Here is a 20,559-nt window from a genome sequence, read left to right on the forward strand (position 1 = left end):
TAATTAATAGGTTAACTAATTAATAGGTATCTACCTACCTAGGTACCTGATTTACAGAGTATAATATAGACATGAAAGTGAACTAAATAATCATTAGCTGGAAAGTGACTAGTGATTAGAGTCAATAATAACTATATAATTAAACTATACCCACTGGGTGACGTAAAAGGTAGTTATAGTTATTCTGTATGTAAGTTAAAGAATCAGAAATAAGTCTTAGGATCCTAGTTATTATTAGTAAGAGTAGTGAGCTATTCAGTCCCTAGATATTTATGACCAGCTAGTAATAATATATAACTAGTTAACTAAACTTAAACAGATAGTTGGCTCTGATGCAGTTGTTAAGCATCTCTATTTAAATCTAGCGGTTCAAAAAATAAAACTATTTGATATATAAATAAAAAGACCATAAGAATAAAATGATTACCTGGTAACTATTATGGTAAATCCTATTTGACAATAGCAAACCTAGTACATAATGTATCATGATTGAGAGAGGAAGAATATCTTTACTCCAAGAAAAGGGCACGATAGGACAAGAAAAGGGAATGAGGATGGTCAACCCTTTTTATTTCGACTAAGCCGCCGACTCTTTTAGACGATCTAATAACCCCTTTGCGGCGATCAATTCACTTTGGCTATACTCCCACTCATCATATTCCGAGGACCGTGACTTGACGAGATCGTGGAGCTTTTTTATAGCAAAGGCATTCAACTTCTGCAGTGTCGGAAGCGATTGTGTATCAAATGATGAGTCGTTTTGAGAAATACTAAGTAGTGACTGTTTTTCGAGAAGAAACGAAGTGGCCTGAAAAGCGAATTATCAGTTTGAAAACGGCACCAGAGAATACGGCACCTAGAAGCCAGTAGGGAAACGTACCAAGGCCAAGCCGTAATAGCCTCGTAAATAGTTTTCACACAGTTCAATACTTCTGCTAAATAGACGAATCGATCTGGATATGAGTCTACATGTGGACGTATCAACTTCCGCAGACGATGCGCCAATATAAAGCAGTTCGCCCGCAAGAGCATGTAGCTAAAGAATATGATGTGAGTGGAAACTAGTTGAAAGTAGGGCAAACGGAAATTCTTACATTCCACGAATGAGGCGAAATCAAAAGAGCCTCCTCGATGCTGAAGATTGCTTGAGAGCTCATTCCTTGGGATTGGTAGAGATCTGCAAGTTCACACCATGCCTCAGCATCTGTAGGTACCGCCTCTAGAAGCTCAACCAAAGCAGAAATAGCGTCCAGTGGTCTAGACATTGAGCGCAGGATTGCAACACGACGTTTACGAACAGGCTATAATGCGCATCTGTCAGGTCATTATTTTCAACATTTAGCAATTGAGACGCACCATATTAACGGGATCCTCCGCAAGAATTCTGTCGTATTCTCGCAGACAGTCTTCCAAATCTGACATTTTCTCCGCGGTAGCTTCTTTGTAAAGGCCCCGAAGCCCCATTATTTTCTCATTGGAAGGGCCAAAACGCTGTGATAGCTGTTCAAGGCATAGCTTTGCCGACTTGTCATCTCCTGCGCGAAGGCAAGCTAACAACAGCATCTCCATGGCCACATGCTGCTCTGGGTTCTCTGCAGTAGGGATGGAGAATATATTTGCAGAGGAACCATGCTGTTGGCTCAGTATTGAGGGCGCCTGTTGTGAAAATCGAAGAGTTGCGTTGAAATCGGAGCTATGGAGGGTGCTAAAGGCTTCGCGGCCAGACTGAACCATATTTATATTAGTTTGAGGAAAACGATGACCGCTTCCCAAATCAAAAGCCCGATAGAGGACTCAATTGTATTGATATGGACGAATTATTGGTGATAAGTAACTCAAAGGTAGATAGTTTGTTGACTTAGAAGATAGTTAGTTACAGGTTACAGAGTTTCGTATGTGACACTAAGTGGTTAACTAAGTACCTGGGCCGAACCACCACCAGTCAAGTCACCAGGGACCGTTTCCCATACTGAATTAAGCCTATAGGTTATCAAGTACGTTCATTTCCATCAGATCAAGCATATATTGAAAGGATTTCTAGAATAGAAATACTCTATATAGCTAACATGATATATATTTATAAGTTAAACCACTATAATTCCACAGTAGTTATCTTAAAACCACCTTGCCCGTATATGGAGTTTGAATATAGCTAACTACCTAAATATCTAGGTAGCCATTAACTAAGTATTTAGTGTATTGTAAGGATATTGGCCGCGGGTGCCTAACTAGGGTTCTAGCAGTACTACATACCTAGGTACGCTCTGTATGAGAAGGTGAGGGGACTGCGAGAGGATCTCCCGGATAATCATGACGGTCTATTTGGCCTTGTAGCTTCAGGTTTTCTCTAGGCATATAAATTTATTTAGTAATATTGATTGATTCAATTATTTTCATATAGCACTGTAAAACTAAGCTATATTCTATTTACCTAGTATATAGTAATATATGAAGTACTACTAGAGTCCAAAGAATACCCATTTAGTGTTATTATATTTCTTGGCACCCGTCTGCTTAGTCGTGAATCCGCAACAATGACTCTCCCGAGGTCCATTTGGTGGTGGGGAATGATGTTAGTGATTGGCTACCTTTGGAACTGTCAGCAACTATCGCAGCGACAGATTAGACTCAGGTATAATATTAAAACATAATTACACAGTGATATTTCTACCCCAGACTCCAAGAGAATGATATAGATATTATCCTCAGCACTACTGCCAGCTTATTATTCCCTTCTTTGTCTTTCATATAAAGGTAGCTTGGTTGAGATGAGATAGGTCCTGTTGTGCCTTGTATCAGCGCACCCATTTCATAAACATGTGAGAAAACTTGCCAAACCATCTCAAGTGTATATGCTAAGAAACAATTATGATTGAGGTTCGAAAAATCACTATACGACCTGATAAAAGGTCTACGAAATCATCGGGGGGCAGAGGAAGAATATGTCCAAAACAGCATACGGGAATGTAGAGTTGAGATCAAGTCACAGGACATGGGTACGTGTCGTCCACTGTGTATACCATTTTTAACAGAGCTCTGATTTTCCGTAGATAAGAAAGCAACCGCGGTTTTGAAACTCATATATCTCGAAATGTTTGGCTATGATATGTCCTGGGCGTCCTTTCATGTGCTAGAGGTTATGTCGTCTAGTAAATATCTACAGAAACGAGTTGGGTATCTTGGAGCAGTCCAGAGCTTTCGGCCTGATACTGAAGTTCTAATGCTAGCTACAAATCTTCTGAAAAAGGTTCTTGGGTTATCAAGCTGATTCTGGTGTTCGCTGCCACTAATCTGTTAACAGGACATAATATCTTCAACCATTCCGAATATTTCCCTCCCAATCGCCGCGCTCTCGCACATAATCACACCATCGCTTGCGTCTTCGTTGCTTGCGGACATTCTGCCTCGACTTTCTCACACAAATGCGGCTATTCGTAAGAAGGCGGTTGTTTGCCTCTATAGGATTGCTCTGGTTTACCCCGATGCGCTAAGGCTAGCATGGCCAAAGATCGGGGAACGGTTGATGGACGAGCATGAAGATACGAGTGTCACCACGGCAGTCATTAACGTTGTATGTGAGTTTGGATGGAGACGGCCGCAGGATTTCCTTCCTCTAGCGCCCCGGCTATTCGAACTACTTGTTGATGGTGGAAACAACTGGATGGCTATCAAGATCATAAAACTTGTCAGTTTGTTCTCCAAGTCTCGAGAGGGAGGTTACTCTAACGCTTCTAGTTCGCGTCTCTGACACCGTTAGAGCCAAGGCTCGTGCGTAAGCTTTTGCGGCCGTTGACGAATATAATCCAAACAACGAGCGCCATGTCTTTACTTTACGAGTGCATAAATGGTATAATACAAGGAGGAATTTTGGATGGAAATGACAATCTGCGAGAAAGAGATGAAGTTGCCAAATTGTGTGTTGACAAACTTCGAGGCATGATAGTCATTGATGGCGATCCAAATCGTGAGTACTCCTTGCTCTATTTATGTGTAGTCATTGACAATTATATTTAGTTAAATATGTTGCACTGCTGGCATTTAACCGGATCGTTGTCACGCATCCTCTATTTGTTTCAATGCAACAGGATGTGATAATGGGCTGCTTAGAAGATGCAGATATATCAATCCGACTCCAGGCACTGGAGTTATTGGAAGGGATGGTCAGCAGCGACACACTTCAATTTGTTGTCAATCGTCTCCTTGATCAAATACGCAGATCTCCCTCACTTGATTCTGGGATAAGTGCTACGAACAATGGAGATTTGGATGATCACACACATCTGGGTTCTACCAATGAGCACAACTTTACTCAACAAGAAAGTACGCAACTACAGGATCCCAAAAAGTTTCAACGCCTTCCCATTGAATACAAACTTCAAGTTGCGCATCGTATACTGGAAATGTGCTCACGAGACAACTATTCGGAGTTAAGCGACTTTGAATGGTACTTGGAAGTTTTGATACAATTGATAAAGTCAATCCCTCTGGAAGCCCCGATAATCAATATGGATTCTTCATTCACCAACGGTGATTCATTGGATGATATCAAAGAAGACATTCCAGCCCGAATTGGCTGCGAAGTACGGAACATTGCGGTCCGGGTGAGAAGTATCAGACTACAAGCGACTAGGGCAGCAGAATCTCTTATTGTCTCGAATGCCAGGTCATCATTGTGCTCGACTGGATTCGGCACCAACAGCGATGTTTTAGGGCCCCTAGCATGGGTTGTCGGCGAATTCGCTGAATATCTCTCAGACTCTGAGGCCACTTTGAGAGCGTTAGTTGAAAGTTCTAGCCCGAAGTTACCCGCAAGAACTTTGTCATTGTATCTGCAAGCCATTCCCAAAATCTTCCTTCATCTCACAGTTGATACCCAATCGTGGGATAGTCTGTGGAAAAGCAAAATCTCACTTTTGCTGAATCAAGTACTCTCTTTCCTGGACACTCTTTCAGTGCATCCAGACCTAGATGTACAAGAAAGGGCCATGGAATTTCTCGAGATTCTTCGCTTGATAGCCGAGGCTATTCGTGCAGGTTCCACTGAATCGAAAGAGCCGCCCTCACTTCTATCCTCTGGCATACGGACGTTCTTCTCTGGACTTGAGCTCAATTCTGTTGCTGCCAATGCACAGAAGAAGGTTCCAACTCCGGATTATCTTTCGTTAGACGAAACATTGAATAACAACCTTTTCACTCTATTCATGAGTAATGACGGATGGTCTCTCAACCAAAACGATCTCTTGCCTTCCCAGGATTTCTATTATCTTGGGGATGCTGCCATCGCTGTGACACAGGCACCTGAGTCAATTAATCCCGATACCCAACAAACGGTACCTTACCAAGAACTACAGCCTGGTCACAGAGGCGAGCCTTTTGCAGTTGCTAGACGGAAGGCTGAGCGGCGAGAGCGCAACAAAGATGATCCCTTCTACATTGGATTTCATAGCGAGTCATCGGGAAGATCCACACCCTTTTATAAGGCATCCAGCGCTACGAATGGCGAGGAGCTGGATGTAGATTCTATTCCAATCGTCGATCTTAACATCGAAAGTGGAGCGACACGATCTGCAGTAACACCAGATGTTCTGGGATATGGGAAAAAGCCTCGAGCCCGCGTGAAGAAGTTCGAGATTGCTACGGAGGAGACCGTCGATTGGGCCAATGACAATGGTCAGAATCCTGCCCACGAAGCTACTACTGAGGTTCCAAAGGTCAAACGATCTTTACTTCAGGTTGACTCGAGTGGCCTGGAAGACTTCTCGCTAGAAAAAGGCCCAGAGTCTCGAGAGGAACATACCGATGGTGTGGAAATGTCCAAGGCAATGCAGAAGATTGAACAGTTTCGTTTAGAGATGCAGCGAAGCTCGGAACGTATCCATCTAGAAGGCATTCCCACGGACGGGGCAATTGTGAAAAAGAAGAAGAAGAAGTCAAAAAGGGAGCCAAAGACAGAACCTGGAACAGCTGCCTCCATAGTACTTGAGGCAGGTACTGTATCACATGGAGATGCAAATGGCGATGGACGAGGTTCCCCTACCAAGAAACGCAAAAATCCAATAACCACAAAGAAGGCGAAGAAGCAGCAGGTGGAATCTGAGGGACTCTAGTAACTAATGAGGTACCTATAGAAAGAGGCTATTTACTTACTGGTCAATATAGTATAAGGATTGCGGCTAGCTATAATTTTAACAGATAAGTACTGCACGTTGCTTTGTTACAAGGCGGTGCTTTGCAAGACCTTATCTCGAAACCCAAGCCCAATAACAAAATCTAACCTTGCGTGGTGAGGGAGGAATGCTCAAGTCTGACTGGAAATAGATAGATAGGTGGGGGGAAATAGCCTCAGTGTTCCCTTAACTATCTTAACAGGTTTGCGGTGTTTATGCCGCAGCTTTAATTTACATAGATAGAGAGGTCCGGGGGTAAAAAAAGGGACAGACTATGCAGTCAAACGGCCAAACATTGATCCCACAGCTGACCATAATTCAGGGACTATCCTCAAGAGCTCGAAGATAAGACCGCCGCACACGACGAAGGCAAGGATAACTAATTAAGTTCTTAGTTTAACAGTACGTGGTTATTAGTAAATAGCATCACATACCCAGCCAGCCAGTTGAGACCGGAGATTTGCTGTGTTGCTTTTGCTTTATCGAGATCTGGCCTTTTCCACGCTTCGCAGCCTCATGTTTTGCATATTTCTCATTAGCCTTCCGTTGTTGCGGTGTCTGGGCCTAGAAGACATATCCTAAGCAAGTAGATCTGGGGACATTGGCGGTGTCGCAGTTTACGTTAGTTACATACCATGTTCGCGATGTTGTTCGAGCAATCAAGGGTGTGTAGTTCAGCCCGCTGACTCTAGAGCTATCACAGGGAGGTATAGCGCTTAGGTTGTAATGATTAAGAGACAATCAGTGTACAAGAGCCACTAGTTATATTAGAAGCTGCTGTTTTCTATGCACATGGGGGTTTTGAAATGATTAGCTTTCCTTGCTGGGTCGAGGCTGAGGTTTAATCAATTATATTGCCGGTTCGCGAGAATGACAGGTGTTAAAAAGATCCGGAGCCCCTATAGTTATAGAGTGTACGGAGTATACATAACCAACCATCTCCCTCCAAAAGCCAAGAAAATCAAGATTTTGGGGCTCCTTTCGAAAAATTGGGCAAGACTTCTGCAACAAAATAATATGTTACTGCTGCTAGGTCGACTTTATGGTCTGTATAAGGACAATGATATCATTGAACGCGGCAGTGTTTAAACCAATGATATATTTTGAAGAAAATATATTGTGGCAAAGATAAAAGTCAGAATTTACAATAACACTAGAAGTATAGCTTGAGTTACATAAAAATCATGTATTCAATTACAGGTGGGACGAGGCTGGAGAGAATGCCAATATGTAACTACTACCTAGGTATGTATCTTCGGTAGCCTTCATGTAGTTAGTTAGGCAGGTACTCACTCCGTAGTCCGTACATACCTTACCTAAGGGACGGAAAAGACTTCAACCTTCCCTTCTAAGTTCTCATCATCAGGTATCTACGGAGTAGTACCTGGCTTTCCTATCCAAGCAAAATGTCTGAAAACATACCGTCTCGGTTGGAATTCGCTAAAGTAAGTTCATTTACTTTTTTTTATTCCAGGGCACGTTGGTTATCTAACATAGACTTTAATGGCCTATACTGACCTATACTTTGCCACAGGCGCTCCAGGACATCACCAGGTAATTGCCAACTTGAAAGACCACATCACCAGCCAACATTCGTAACTAACACCATTATCAAGCGGGGAAAATACGGCATTAGCAATGGAGAAAAACCTTGATCGGCTAGAGGGCAAGATCAATGAGTTGTTGTCATTCTTCGAGCAGTCTACTCGAGATGAGGATATGCAAGAAAGGATCAAAAAAGAGAATGTACAGCAAGGTTCATCGCAGCCAGATCAAACAGGAGAAGAGCTCTCGAATATAGAATCTAAGTGAAAAGTTCCGTCGTCGCTTTTCTCCACAACACCAACTTCAGTGATGATACCATCAATCAGTGTTGCAGGTGTGACATCAAATGCAGGATTCCAGACATTAATCCCATCTGCTGCAATCCTTATGGTTTCGACGTTTGTTTCTTTGATATCGCCTTTATTTGCACAAGGGCCTCTGACCATAGTGACTTCCGAGCCTGAGCGTTCTTCAATTATGATATCCTTGCCTGATTTTGTTTCGAGGTCAATCGTTGTGCGTGGGGCTGCAACGAGAAATTTCACTTGATGATACTTGGCCAGGACAGCTAGGCTGTATGTTCCAATTTTGTTGGCTGTGTCTCCGTTGGCAGCTACCCTGTCCGCGCCAACCACGATCGCGCTTATTTTCGAATCCTCCTTTGCAAGTAGAGCTGCTGCCATCGAATCCGTGATCAAGGTGGCGGGAATATGGTCATGAACTAGCTCAAACGCAGTCAAACGAGAACCTTGGTTGTAGGGCCTTGTTTCGGTACAGAAGACGTGGCGGAGAGTGTCACTCTCCGCTAACGACCGTATTACGCCCAATGCTGTCCCATAGCCAGATGTTGCGAGGGACCTAATTTTCCAACGTTTGTCTTAGCAAGTCTCCAGCAAACTATGATTAGCGACCTACCCAGTGTTGCAATGTGTCAAAACCGTCGCTTGTGACTCTCCAGACCACAGCGCATGTTTTATGATCCATTCGGCACCGTGGTTTCCGATACTTTTATTGTCTTCTAGGTCTTGCGCCAACATACTTTCCGCTGTTCGAATAAAAACCAGAGCCACGCTTTGGCCGGTTGCATTATGTCGATTTGCTTCTCCTGATACCGAAATTTCCAATTTCCGGCAGGCATCACTTAGGTTGACAGCAGTTGGTCTGCTCGTAATGAGATAGTGTAACTTTCCCACAATAAAATTTTGAACCTCGACAGCATTAGTCGTTATTGCATCATCTGTGAGAAGTTTCGAAAGTTCAGATGCAAGTGATAATGCAGCAACTATAGCGATAGCTGGAGCGCCCCTCACTTGCATCTCCTTGATTGCATGCCATCCTTCTTCGGCTGTCCTGATTGGAATATACTCCTCCACAAAGGGTAATTTCAGTTGATCTAAGATATGGAGCTGCCCATTCGAGTATTTAATAGCTTGTAGGCTCATTCTGAATTCGATAACTGTAAATCTTTGAAAAAAATATTTTTGATTTCGATGGATGAGAAAGCTAAGTAATTAGTTGGGATCACCATACATCAATTCAGTCTGACCAATTTATCTGTTTGTAGACTTACCGTATGAGAGAGAGAGAAGGGAAAAAATCTATCTCTGCTGATAACTAATATAGTTGTAGCCTCGTGTCGTAAAAGGAAGTATTACTCCGTATCATCTCTTTAGAGGGGTAGATGCATGCATGGTTTATAGAGGTGGAACCCCTCACCCAATAGCTGTCCACTGTTCGGTTAATTGGTTAATTCTGAATAATGACAGCAGAGAAGTGGCGAAATGCAGAAGACAAAGAGGAATCCTGAGGTATAGGGTGCTAGAAATAGCTATATGTGTCTTAGTGTATTCTCCAGTAGTTACCAGTATCAGTGTCATCTATAAATTTTTATAGAATACTTTATTTTTACTAGTTATAAGTTCCTTTATCTATGAATGATGACCTATAGCCTATAAAGGATGACCAGTACCTAAAAAGGGCATTAAATGTTATTCAATTCTGTGTGACCGATTATATTCAAAGGAATTCAACATTATATAAATGGGGGATATAAAGAGAAGGGAACCACCTGCACTATCTGATCTAGATATTATTAACCAAGAAAATGGAACCTATGACCTACTGGATAGAAGAAAAAGAGCTTGATCTGCTGAACATAGAGACACCATCATTTAGCACCTAAATTGGAGAATGCATAGATTAAAGAGACATAGAATCATTAGGGTAAGTGAGCATTTAGTTTCTCACTTAGGATGATGAGATATACAGAACTGCAGATTTAGAATATTAGATATAGTTAGATAAATAATGATGTACTGACATACCATTATTGCCTCTAACAAATGCATCTCCATAGCTTCTCCTCAGTTTTCCATTGACATACTCCTCAGTTTTCTCTAGGGCGATATTCATGTATCCATCAACAGACTGCAGTTCACCTGTATGAGAAATCAGCGCTTTAGTTCGCCAATAGTAATTATAAAAATAGAAGAACAAACCCTTATAAACAACACCAGAATTTAATTTAACAGTGATTTGGGAACCAATTGTCTCACTGAGAAACATAGACGGGTCTTTACCGTCAGATGCGGTACCGTTTTCCATAACTTGGGATAGTGGCGGAAATTATAGGAAAAGGAGGCCCAAATCGCTCTACGCGGTGGAAAAAGCCGAGGTAGACTATCAGATCAGATCAAAAATATCAAATCATGAAAAGGACGGGTTTCATATCTGAGGAAAAGCAGCCAATATTCGGTGCGGTTCCCTGACAGACACCGGTCAAGCTAGGAACAAGGGAAGTAGATTAGTAAGAACCGAAAAGCCTGCTCCATTAGTTATTAGGTAGTTACTCAGTTTAATTACTGCCTCTCAACCAAACCATTCCAAAAAGTCTTTATACAGTAGAGGTATTACTTTATCCGAATAGAATCCTTCGTACTACGTAGGAAACTCCAAGTTACTCCCATATGAGATAGACCAAGCCCAATTAGTGTACCATAAGACCAGCGTGGCCATGTTAGTCACAGGGGAATCACTTGTATGCCAATTAAAGATATAAGGCCCTGGTTATCCCCTCGCAGGCTAGCTATTGCAGGGCTGCTTAATTATATTCTAAGGTGGATGTCTAAATTGCTTAGCAGCTGATTTGGACCTACGGACTTCCACTCACAACCTGCTTACTCTTGTAATAATAATATGGAGGTCAACTGGCAAACATAGGCGGAGATCAGGGGCAGAACAACGAAATAAAATGGAAAGGCTGTGGGGACTGAAATGGCAGGAAACAGCAAGGGAAGCGCAAAATACCACGAAAGAAGCCGGCTTGTCAACTCCCTAAGCCGTCGTATTTACTACGCTAACTATAGTGCTAGGTGAAAGGATTCTCAATGATATAAGTAATTATCGTAGCAGATATGGTATTAAGTATCCCAGAAAGAACAAAGAGTTTGCACTAGAGACAGCATGGACTAGGATTGCCACATCCTAGGAAATGAAGTATTTACTTGAGGCAAACATCTATCATGTCAAGATCCGCGATGTCATAGTCACCCAAACGAGATCCAGGGTCGAGGCGATCTCCGTCGAAGAAGAGGTGTACTTGTTGATCCTGCGCAAGATGTTTTGCTTCTCTAAAGGATGAAATAATCCGAGATATACTTGCCTTGCTCGAGGCCTTTATTTTGTAGTGTCCAGAGTCTAGGCATTTCAACGTAATTCTGATGATATCGCTTGTTTGACTGGACTGGCAGTGAGATTTAGATGTAGGACTGATATTAGGAGCACTTATCCCACTGTTGGCTTGAGATGGGATAGAATCTTCTGCAACCGCTTCCACATGGATACGAAAATTGCCAGCATCGCCAATTACATCTTCTGCAGCCGGGGTTTTAATACCCAAGCTTCTGGATGTTGTCACATCGAAGATCCTCCTGCCTTTCCAAGTGAGGAATACGGATTTTTCAAGACCTGTGAGATTTTGGCGTTTACACCAGGCGAGGCGAACCTCTCGGAAGCTCTGCGAAATCTTGCGATGCACGATCAATGGCTTTGTCTCGGGAATTTCCGAGGTTACAAGTACTTGAACAGTGCCATCTTGCTGTACATGTTCGAATTCCTGTTTTAATCCTGATTGATTCGGTGCGCATGAGTTCTGGTCAGTGCTAGAACCAAGAAAAAGATCGTGGCCGGATTCAGAAAACTTCTTTGTTTTATGAGTAGCGATTCCATGGACAATATCACCATTGGATGGAGTTGTACTTGAAAGAATATGAGCAGAAGGTAATGAATCGCCTGTACCTAATGCTTTTGATTGGGGTAGAGAGAGTGTTGATATTTGAGGTGGCTCTGAGACAGGGCATTGTGGCTTAAAGCAAATATCCTGCCTTTGAGGGGTGTCATATGTGATGGAAAGGGGTGGACTGTGACATTGTGAACTCGAGTTTTCTTTAGAGACCCGGCAGCGTTTTATCGTTTTGTTATCTTGTGATTCAATTGTGTTAGTATGCCTAGGGTTTTTTACTCGTGTATCCCTATTGGCAGCAATGATATCTGTATAGGTATGTTGAGATCGCCGGTAAAAATCAGGTGTCGCATCTTCTTGTGTCTGAACTGCCCATGGTGGCCGTTTAAAAAGAGATTGCATATTAGGGAAAGTATTTAAATCTTATTAAAGGGTTTTTATGTAGCCTGCTGCTATTACTTAATAATAGCTTAAGGGACTGAATAGTTAATAAGTTTAGTGGGGTAGTAGTGCGTGATCAGAGGAGGGCTCCTGTATCCGCTCCTCCCCTTAGCTACGCCTCACATCATCCATCCTAGATAGCTACTACCATTCTCTCTTCCACGTTTATATTATTATACTGTAATAGTAGTATTTTCAAGGAAGTGCTACTTGATGAAATAAATCTATTACTAAATACAAACCTATTGATAGTATATTATTCATTGATAATCTTTTATTAATTTAAGATAATATTTAAACTATATTTCAGGATAGTTGATTATTGATTTTTGGATAAGGATTGTTTACTGGTAAAAACATCATTCTAAAAGATTCAAATATTTTTGAAGTGAAAAGTATAAATAAAAAGTGAACTTTATGGATCTTAATCTCTATCTAACTTGTCAGAAACCCAATAACATTAATATATCCCTAATGCACAGCAGCAATTTAGTATATCTTTATATTATTTATATTATATTAAGTTCCTAAGATCTATATATTACTATAAAAATGGATATAATCTTAACTTATAGCTAAATATAAAGAATAAAGAGAAGTTATAATGATGAAGGGTGATATGAAATAAGATAGGGTTAAATATAAATAAAATTGTAATTATTTATTTTAAAGGAATTATTAAGTAATTTATCTTTAATTTCTATATAACCTATTTATAGATATTATAGTTCTTATTCAAATATTTTATTATTAGTCTTATTATTAATATATTTTTATGTTAATAACTTAAGTACTTATAATTAAAAAATACTTTTTTATATTTATTTTAAGTAAAGAATCTGTTATTTTTGAGTTTCTTAGAGAAGCTTTGTTGTTTATATATAAGAAGTAGCTAAAAATATTATAATTTTATGAATTTTAATCTTGATTGATTCTTTATATCTTTTTTCATTATAATCTTTATAATATCTTTATAATAATTTAAAATCTTTATTAGGAATTCATTAAAGATTTTCTAAATTATTAATACAAATTTAAATTTACTGTACTACTTACTAGCTCCTTAAGAAATTATGGTTAATTTTATAATTAGTTAAATTAAATGAATATTGATTTTGATTTAATGTTAATGAATATTTAAGAACCAAGAAATGCTATAATAAGAATATGAAAAAATTTAAAATTGAATATATATATGTGAAGGAAAGTAGTTTAATTTTATATAAGAATTATTAAAACTTAGAATACTTAAGAGTATAATGACCCTAAATAAATAAATAATCAATTAGTAGCTTTAATACTATAATATTTAAATAAGGAGGGGAAAGAGGGGAGAAGAGAGAGATATATTATAAAATATATTTAATATCTCTCTCCTCTTTTCTATACTAAATTAAAATAGGAATAGTATCCTTATTTACTATAGCCTACTTAAGGTATCTAAATAATTAAATAATCTTATGTCAGGCACGGATGGCCTGGAGAAAGCAGAAGAGATATATGTAGATAGATGATGGTGAAGCTATCTAGGATGCGCGTGGGCGAGAGAGAAAAGGCAAGCAGGATGGCGCTAAGCCTAACTAGGCAGACACCTCCAACAGTTAATAATCTTTATTTAATTAATTATTTATATATAAATATTATTATTAATAAACTTTATCTCTAGAATATAATAAACCTTTTATTAACATTTAATAATAATTTATAAGCCTTTATTAAATATTATAAATTAGAGGCTCTATAATATTAATATATATATTTAATAAATTATTCTATTTATTTCTATATTTTATTTATTTTAAAGTAAGAAATAAAAATAGTCTTTTTATTTAATTTATTTATAATTATTAAGATAATAATATCCTTTAAGTTATTATTTTTTAAAAAAGATTAATAATTTATTAAGATATATGATTATAATTATTTTAAAGTAAATAAGGATTAAAGAAGTCTTAATATCTAATCTTTAAGAATTTTTAAATAATAATAAATAAAATAATTTTTAATATATTAATATATATTATTTCTTTAATTAAGTTAATAATATTAGTTTTATAAAAGCTTTCTTATCTGATTTTATTAAAAATAAAGAATTAATAGTTATTAATAAATTGTATTTAATAATTATATCCTTAAGTTACTCTTCTTTAAAATTATTAACTTATCTTAATATAAAAGTAGTCTCTTCTATATTATTTATAGTATCTCTCTTATTTTAGTCTTTTTATATTATATCTATAAAAAGATTATTATAGAATTCTTTTAAAGTAGCTTATTAAAAATATAGATATCTTAATCTAAAAGAGTTATTTAAACTATTTTATTATTATTTTTATTTAATATTAATAATTTATTTAGTATTTTATCATTAGAGACTAAGCTATTAATTATTAAATTATTTAAATTCTTATTATTTAATATTATAATATTTAATATTATTTTAAGTTAATAATTTAAGAATATATTAAAATATTTATTTTTCATAGCTTTTTTAGCGCTACTTATTATTTTTTTAAAACTTAAATAATTATAAATAATTTCTTATTATAGATCTTATAATTATATTCTAGTAATAAATAATATTATCTTTTAAAAAAATATAATAAAATGTTAAAGTTTATCTTTAAATCTCTATAAAGGTACTTTAGCTATTATATCATTTAATATATTTATTTTAATTTTCATAAGAAGCTTTAGGTTATAATAACTTAAAATAAATATCTTTATTAATTAATAGTCTTCATTAAGAAGGATCTCTTATTTAACTAGAATAAGGATTATAAATAAGTATTTAAAGAATTAAAAAAAGAATTAATAATTATATTATATAATTATAATTTTTAATAAATCTTAATAAAAATTATAAAACTTAAGAAATAATTATATCTATTTTTATAAGCTCTATTTTAATCCCTTTATTTAAGTCTTCTCTAAAAATATATTAAGTTTTAATTAGATCTTATAATTATATATTTTTTGATAAGATAATAAATTATTTAACTTTTTTTAAAAAAAAAGATATTTAAGAAATTATAATACTCTTGCAAGATAAATTAAGATATTTTTTTATTTAATTATTTTATTTTAATAAATATAATAAATATTACTCTTTAAGCCTAGAAGACTTATTAATCTTATTATTTTTCCTTAATAATTTATTTCATTTTTATTAGATTAATAATAAAAATCTCTAAATCCTTCTTCTTTATATATTAATAAAAACCTAATATTCTTAATAATAGTAATATTAATTATTATTAGTTTATGTTGGAGGTGTCTGCCTAGTTAGGCCTAGCGCCATCCTGCTTGCCTTTTCTCTCTCGCCTGCGCGCATCCTAGATAGCTTCACCACCATCATCTATCTACACATCTCTTCCGCTTTCTCCAGGCCATCCGTTGCCTGACAGTTTATTATATTTTAAGGAGCCTCTTTTTTATTGTAATATTATTTAAAATAATATTATAGTGTCCTAAGTTAAGAATAAGTATTAATTTATTTAGAAATTAATATCTGTTTATTTATAAATATAAAATAATAATATAGATAATTAGGTCCTAGATTAACTATTAAATCCTCTAATATATATTAGTTTAAATAAGGGGTATAAGAGGTTATTAAAGAATTAAGCTATATTCTTTATTTTTTATATATTAATAAGAATACTTTTTTTATTACTATATCTACTAATATAATAATTAACTAATTATAATAAAGAGTTATTCTTAAATTAATTTAAATTAGTCTAATTCTCTTATATTAATCTTTATTTTATTTAAGAAGAAGACTTTTTTAAGCTAAATCTTCTATTAGCTTTATAAATTATTTTTTAGTCTTTTAGCTTCTTTATTTTTAAATAAGCTTTATTTTAATAATCTTTTATTTAAAATAAGTCTTAATCTTATAATTTATTAAGTTATATATAAAATAAAAATTTTTCCATTTTATTTTCTCATTATTAAATTAATAATATACTTAATAATTAAAGTTAATATTTTATTATTAACTTAAATTAATAAATATATTTTTTTTATTTATCTTTAATATAGTTTATATTATTATTTATAATCTTTAATTCATTAATTATTCTAAAATAGTATTTAATAAACTTCTTAAAGAATCTATCTTTATTAATTCTAAGGATAATAAGTTTTTATATATAATAGCTTATTTATAATAAAGTTTATTTTAGAGATTATCTTTATGACCTTTTATCTTTATGATTAAATATATATAATTAGAAAGAAAATTATAAAATTTCTTTTATTTCTAGAATAAATAATAAAATGTTGGGGCGATGCCCCGGGATGAGCTCAGCGGAATGATGATGGATGGATGGATGCTATCTAGGATGCGCGCAGGCGAGAGAGAAAAGGCAAGCAGGATGGCGCTAAGCCTAACTAGGCAGACACCTCCAACATATGTTATAATATATAAAACTCTAGTCAATACTATTAATTAATAAGAATATCTAGAATAAGATTAAGATATTTATATTATTATAAATATATATAGATAGTTTTTATTATATTATCTTAGTAAATATTAAGGAAATAAATATTTATTATTTAATAATTAAAGAGGTTATTTAAGATCTTATTAGGAGCTATAATATTATTAATTTTTATATTAAAACCTATATAAAGCCTTATGAATAAAGTTAAATATAAATTTATTATCTAGATTAATAAAATTAAAAATATCATTAATAAATATTTAAATATAAATAATGTTAAAAAGGACTTTTTATAAATATTATAATAAAGTTAAGAATAAGATTAATAAAATAAAGAGTAATTAAGTACTTTTTATAAAAGCTATTAAATACTTCAAGTTTAATAATAATAATAATAGTATAATCTATAAAAATAAGTTATTAAAGAATATAAAGCTATATAATTAAATAATAAAAGAACTTTATAATTGAATATAAAATATGAAAAAGTATATGTGTTATAATAATAATAATTAGAATATTATATATTCTTATTATTTAATTATTAATATATAGCCTATAAGGTAGTCTTTAAAGATAATAATATATTATTATAAGCTATTAATATAAAAGAAAAATATTATTATTAAATATATTAAGATAACTTAAAACATTATTAATAATATTAATAAAGAGAGTCTTAAGGATAATAATAATAATAATAGAAATAATAATAAAGATAATAAATTTACTATTAATAGCCTAGTCTATATAGCTAGAGTATTATTAAATAAATAGATCTCTTTAATTAATTATAATACTATAGATATACTTATAATATATTTATAAATAGTTAACTCTAGGTTATCTTATATAATATACTTTAAATAAAATATTATCTTTAATTATTATAAATATATTGTTAGAGGTGCGTGCCTGATTAGGCTTAGCGTCGCCTTATTTAGTGTGGCCACACTATATAACCACCTGCTTTATATCTAAGTTATAGTAGTAATAATAACTATTAGCTATCTCTTTCCTTTTTTAGGCCTACTAGGCTAATATAATAGTATATTATTTAAAAAGATAGAGTATACTATATTTAATAAATTCTTATATATTTAAGATTCTATCTAAATAATATTAATATCTATAAAATAATAAGTGATATAAGTAATATAAATAATATAAATAGTTTCCCTAGGGCTAAATATATTTAAAAGACTAATAATAATTAAATTTAAAAAATCTATACCTACTTAATTAATAAATTAAATATTAATAGGCCTATATAATAAAGATAAAACTAATTAAAGGTTTACCTAATAAGTAGCAGCTATATTAATAATTAAAGATATTAATTAAATAACTAAAATTATAGATAGTTAGCTTATTCTAGATATTATTAAGAAGCTATAGGATAAAGAGAATATTAAATATTAAAAAGACTATATCTAATAAGTTTTTAAAGTTAATAATTTAAAGAATATTATTTATAAAGATATATCTAGACTAGTAGAGAATTCTTATAAATTTAATAAATAAAATTATATATTATAATATATAAAACTCTAGCTAACACTATTAATTAATAAGAATATTTAAAATAAGATTAAGATATCTATATTATTATAAATATATATAAATAATTTCTATTATACTATCTTAATAAGTATTAAAGAAATAAGTATTTATTAGGCCTTTTATAACTTTAAGAGATTAAGTAAAATATATTATTTAAATTATTTAATAATTAAAGAATTTATTTAAGATCTTATTAAGAGTTATAATATTATTAATCTTTATATTAGAACCTATATAAGACTCTATACTATAATTATTATTCTTATAGATAAAGTAAAGAATAAACTCCCTATTTAGATGAATAAAATTAAAGATATTATTAATAAATATTTAAATATAAATAATATAATTAAAAAGAATTTCTTATAATATTATAATAAAGTTAAAGATAAGGTTAGTAAATTAAAGAGTAATTAAATATTTATTATAAAAGCTATTAAGTACTTAAGATTAAATAATAATAATAATAATATAATTTATAAAAATAAGCTACTAAAGAATATAAAATTATATAATTAAATTATTAAATAGCTTAATAACTAAAGATAAAATATAAATAATAAGTATATATTTTATAATAATAAAAATTATAATATTATAAGTTATTATTATCTAGTTATTAATATATAGCCTATAGAATAGTTCTTAAAGATAATAGTATAGTACTATAAGTTATTAATATTAAAGAAAAATAATAATATTAAGTATATTAAGATAGTCTAGAAACTTATTAATAATATTAATAAGAAGAATCCTAAGGATAATAATAATAATAATAAATTTATTATTAGTGGCCTTATTTATATAGCTAAAGTATTATTAAGTAAATAAATCTTTTTAATTAACTATAATATTATAGATATATTTATTATATACTAATAAATAGTTAACTTAAAGTTATCTTATATAATATACTCTAAATAAAATACTATCTTTAATTATTATAAATATATTAATAATATAAGTCTTATATATAAGATAATAAATAGCTTAATAGTAACCTTTAAGAGCTAAAGTAAATATAATATATAGATTCTAAATATTAATAATAAGTTATATAATATTATAATTAAATATAAATTTAATTTTAATATATTATATAATATCTTTAAATTATTAGGTAATAAGAAGATAATTAGATTATAAATAAATATAAGAAATAAATATATATAATATAATATTAATAACTTTATTATTAGCTATATTTATATATAGGAGATATTATTATAATTAGTTATATAAATAATAATAATAAAATATAGCTTTAAAGTTATTAATATATTTATTAAATATTATTATTTAGGCTATTATAATATTTAAAAGCTTTACTTTATAATTTATATACTTAATAATATATTAAAGAATATAAAGTTTAATTATAATATATACTCTAGAGTAGAGATAAAGTAGAAGATATTATATAATATATCTTTATATTTATAATATATTAATAAGCTTATTTATATAGATTTATAGCCTATAAAGCTAATAGGCCTAAATAGCCTTAATTACTATTTAATAATAATAAATAATAAGTATTAAATCCCTAATATTTATCTTATTAAGATAAAGAATAAGGTAAGTATTAAAGTAATTAAGGTCTTTAAGATATTTAAAAATATTAAAGACTTATATCTTATAAAGATATATCTAAATAGTAGCCTAAAGTTTAAAGAATTTATTAAATAAATAAAAGATTATATAATATTTAAAGTTATATCTTCTAGATCCTTAAAGCTAAATAGTATACTAAAGTAATAAGCTAGTTATTTTAATTAAATAATATAAGTAATAATTATTAATATAAAATTATCTAAAGAATTATAACTATATATTATAAAGTCTATAATATATATTATTAAACACCTAGTTTATAAAGGTTATAATAAATCCTTATTATAGATATATAAAGAGGAACTTAGTATAATAAACTTTATTATCTTAATAACTTATATTAAATATTAAAGATATCTAGTATATAAGTATATCTTAAAGAAGAATTATATATAAGTAGAGAAAATAGGCCTATAAGCTAAATATAGTTATCTTATTAGCTATAATAAAGATAATAAGTATATTTATAAAATCTAGATTTTATTATTTAATAAGATTAAAAGATTAAGAGATATTAGCTTTATAAAGTATAATA

General features: G+C 32.2%; 6 protein-coding genes across 6 annotated transcripts; 1 reads left to right on the forward strand and 5 right to left on the reverse strand.

Annotated features, from left to right (window-relative positions):
- Positions 1 to 405: 405 nt before the first annotated feature.
- Positions 406 to 1,869, reverse strand: ASPZODRAFT_136897 (hypothetical protein). Its single transcript, XM_022724160.1, has 4 exons — positions 1,357 to 1,869; positions 1,095 to 1,301; positions 881 to 1,036; positions 406 to 808 (listed from the first exon to the last, which is right to left on the reverse strand). The coding sequence occupies exons 1-4, from the start codon at positions 1,732 to 1,734 to the stop codon at positions 578 to 580; spliced, it is 972 nt and encodes a 323-aa protein (XP_022577525.1). The 5' UTR covers positions 1,735 to 1,869; the 3' UTR covers positions 406 to 577.
- A 780-nt stretch (positions 1,870 to 2,649) lies between these two features.
- ASPZODRAFT_136898 (hypothetical protein) lies at positions 2,650 to 6,286 on the forward strand. Its single transcript, XM_022724161.1, has 6 exons — positions 2,650 to 2,819; positions 2,878 to 2,996; positions 3,051 to 3,247; positions 3,302 to 3,685; positions 3,736 to 3,964; positions 4,015 to 6,286. Coding segments are annotated over exons 1-6 (3,024 nt in total). The 5' UTR covers positions 2,650 to 2,817; the 3' UTR covers positions 6,108 to 6,286.
- A 153-nt stretch (positions 6,287 to 6,439) lies between these two features.
- ASPZODRAFT_154984 (hypothetical protein) lies at positions 6,440 to 6,804 on the reverse strand (the record flags this gene model as incomplete). Its single annotated transcript, XM_022726159.1, has 3 exons — positions 6,440 to 6,546; positions 6,602 to 6,731; positions 6,802 to 6,804. 3 exons carry the CDS (start codon positions 6,802 to 6,804, stop codon positions 6,440 to 6,442), a joined length of 240 nt encoding a protein of 79 aa, XP_022577527.1.
- A 1,135-nt stretch (positions 6,805 to 7,939) lies between these two features.
- ASPZODRAFT_104407 (hypothetical protein) lies at positions 7,940 to 9,507 on the reverse strand (the record flags this gene model as incomplete). The annotated part of the gene is made up of 3 exons (XM_022720859.1): positions 9,283 to 9,507; positions 8,628 to 9,215; positions 7,940 to 8,570 (listed from the first exon to the last, which is right to left on the reverse strand). The coding sequence occupies exons 2-3, from the start codon at positions 9,152 to 9,154 to the stop codon at positions 7,940 to 7,942; spliced, it is 1,158 nt and encodes a 385-aa protein (XP_022577528.1). The 5' UTR covers positions 9,155 to 9,215; positions 9,283 to 9,507.
- A 416-nt stretch (positions 9,508 to 9,923) lies between these two features.
- On the reverse strand, positions 9,924 to 10,286 carry ASPZODRAFT_136901 (hypothetical protein). The gene has a single exon (XM_022724162.1). It carries the CDS (start codon positions 10,275 to 10,277, stop codon positions 9,999 to 10,001), a length of 279 nt encoding a protein of 92 aa, XP_022577529.1. The 5' UTR covers positions 10,278 to 10,286; the 3' UTR covers positions 9,924 to 9,998.
- Positions 10,287 to 11,096: 810 nt separating this feature from the next.
- ASPZODRAFT_136902 (hypothetical protein) lies at positions 11,097 to 12,440 on the reverse strand. Its single transcript, XM_022724163.1, has one exon. It carries the CDS (start codon positions 12,352 to 12,354, stop codon positions 11,212 to 11,214), a length of 1,143 nt encoding a protein of 380 aa, XP_022577530.1. The 5' UTR covers positions 12,355 to 12,440; the 3' UTR covers positions 11,097 to 11,211.
- Positions 12,441 to 20,559: the final 8,119 nt, after the last annotated feature.

This window comes from Penicilliopsis zonata (genome assembly GCF_001890105.1).
Source record: "Penicilliopsis zonata CBS 506.65 unplaced genomic scaffold ASPZOscaffold_22, whole genome shotgun sequence".
In the NCBI taxonomy this organism is placed as follows: Eukaryota; Fungi; Ascomycota; class Eurotiomycetes; order Eurotiales; family Aspergillaceae; genus Penicilliopsis; species Penicilliopsis zonata.

Coding starts and splice junctions, on each gene's coding strand:
- ASPZODRAFT_136897 (XM_022724160.1), bottom strand. CDS start 1,734: ATGGTTCAGTCTGGCCGCGAAGCCTTTAGCACCCTCCATAGCTCCGAT. Junction 1,302..1,356: donor CGGAGGATCCCGTTAATATG/GTGCGTCTCAAT, acceptor TGCGCATTATAG/CCTGTTCGTAAACGTCGTGT. Junction 1,037..1,094: donor TTTCGCCTCATTCGTGGAAT/GTAAGAATTTCC, acceptor CATATTCTTTAG/CTACATGCTCTTGCGGGCGA.
- ASPZODRAFT_136898 (XM_022724161.1), top strand. Junction 2,997..3,050: donor GATCAAGTCACAGGACATGG/GTACGTGTCGTC, acceptor GATTTTCCGTAG/ATAAGAAAGCAACCGCGGTT. Junction 3,248..3,301: donor CTACAAATCTTCTGAAAAAG/GTTCTTGGGTTA, acceptor ATCTGTTAACAG/GACATAATATCTTCAACCAT.
- ASPZODRAFT_136901 (XM_022724162.1), bottom strand. CDS start 10,277: ATGTTTCTCAGTGAGACAATTGGTTCCCAAATCACTGTTAAATTAAAT.
- ASPZODRAFT_136902 (XM_022724163.1), bottom strand. CDS start 12,354: ATGCAATCTCTTTTTAAACGGCCACCATGGGCAGTTCAGACACAAGAA.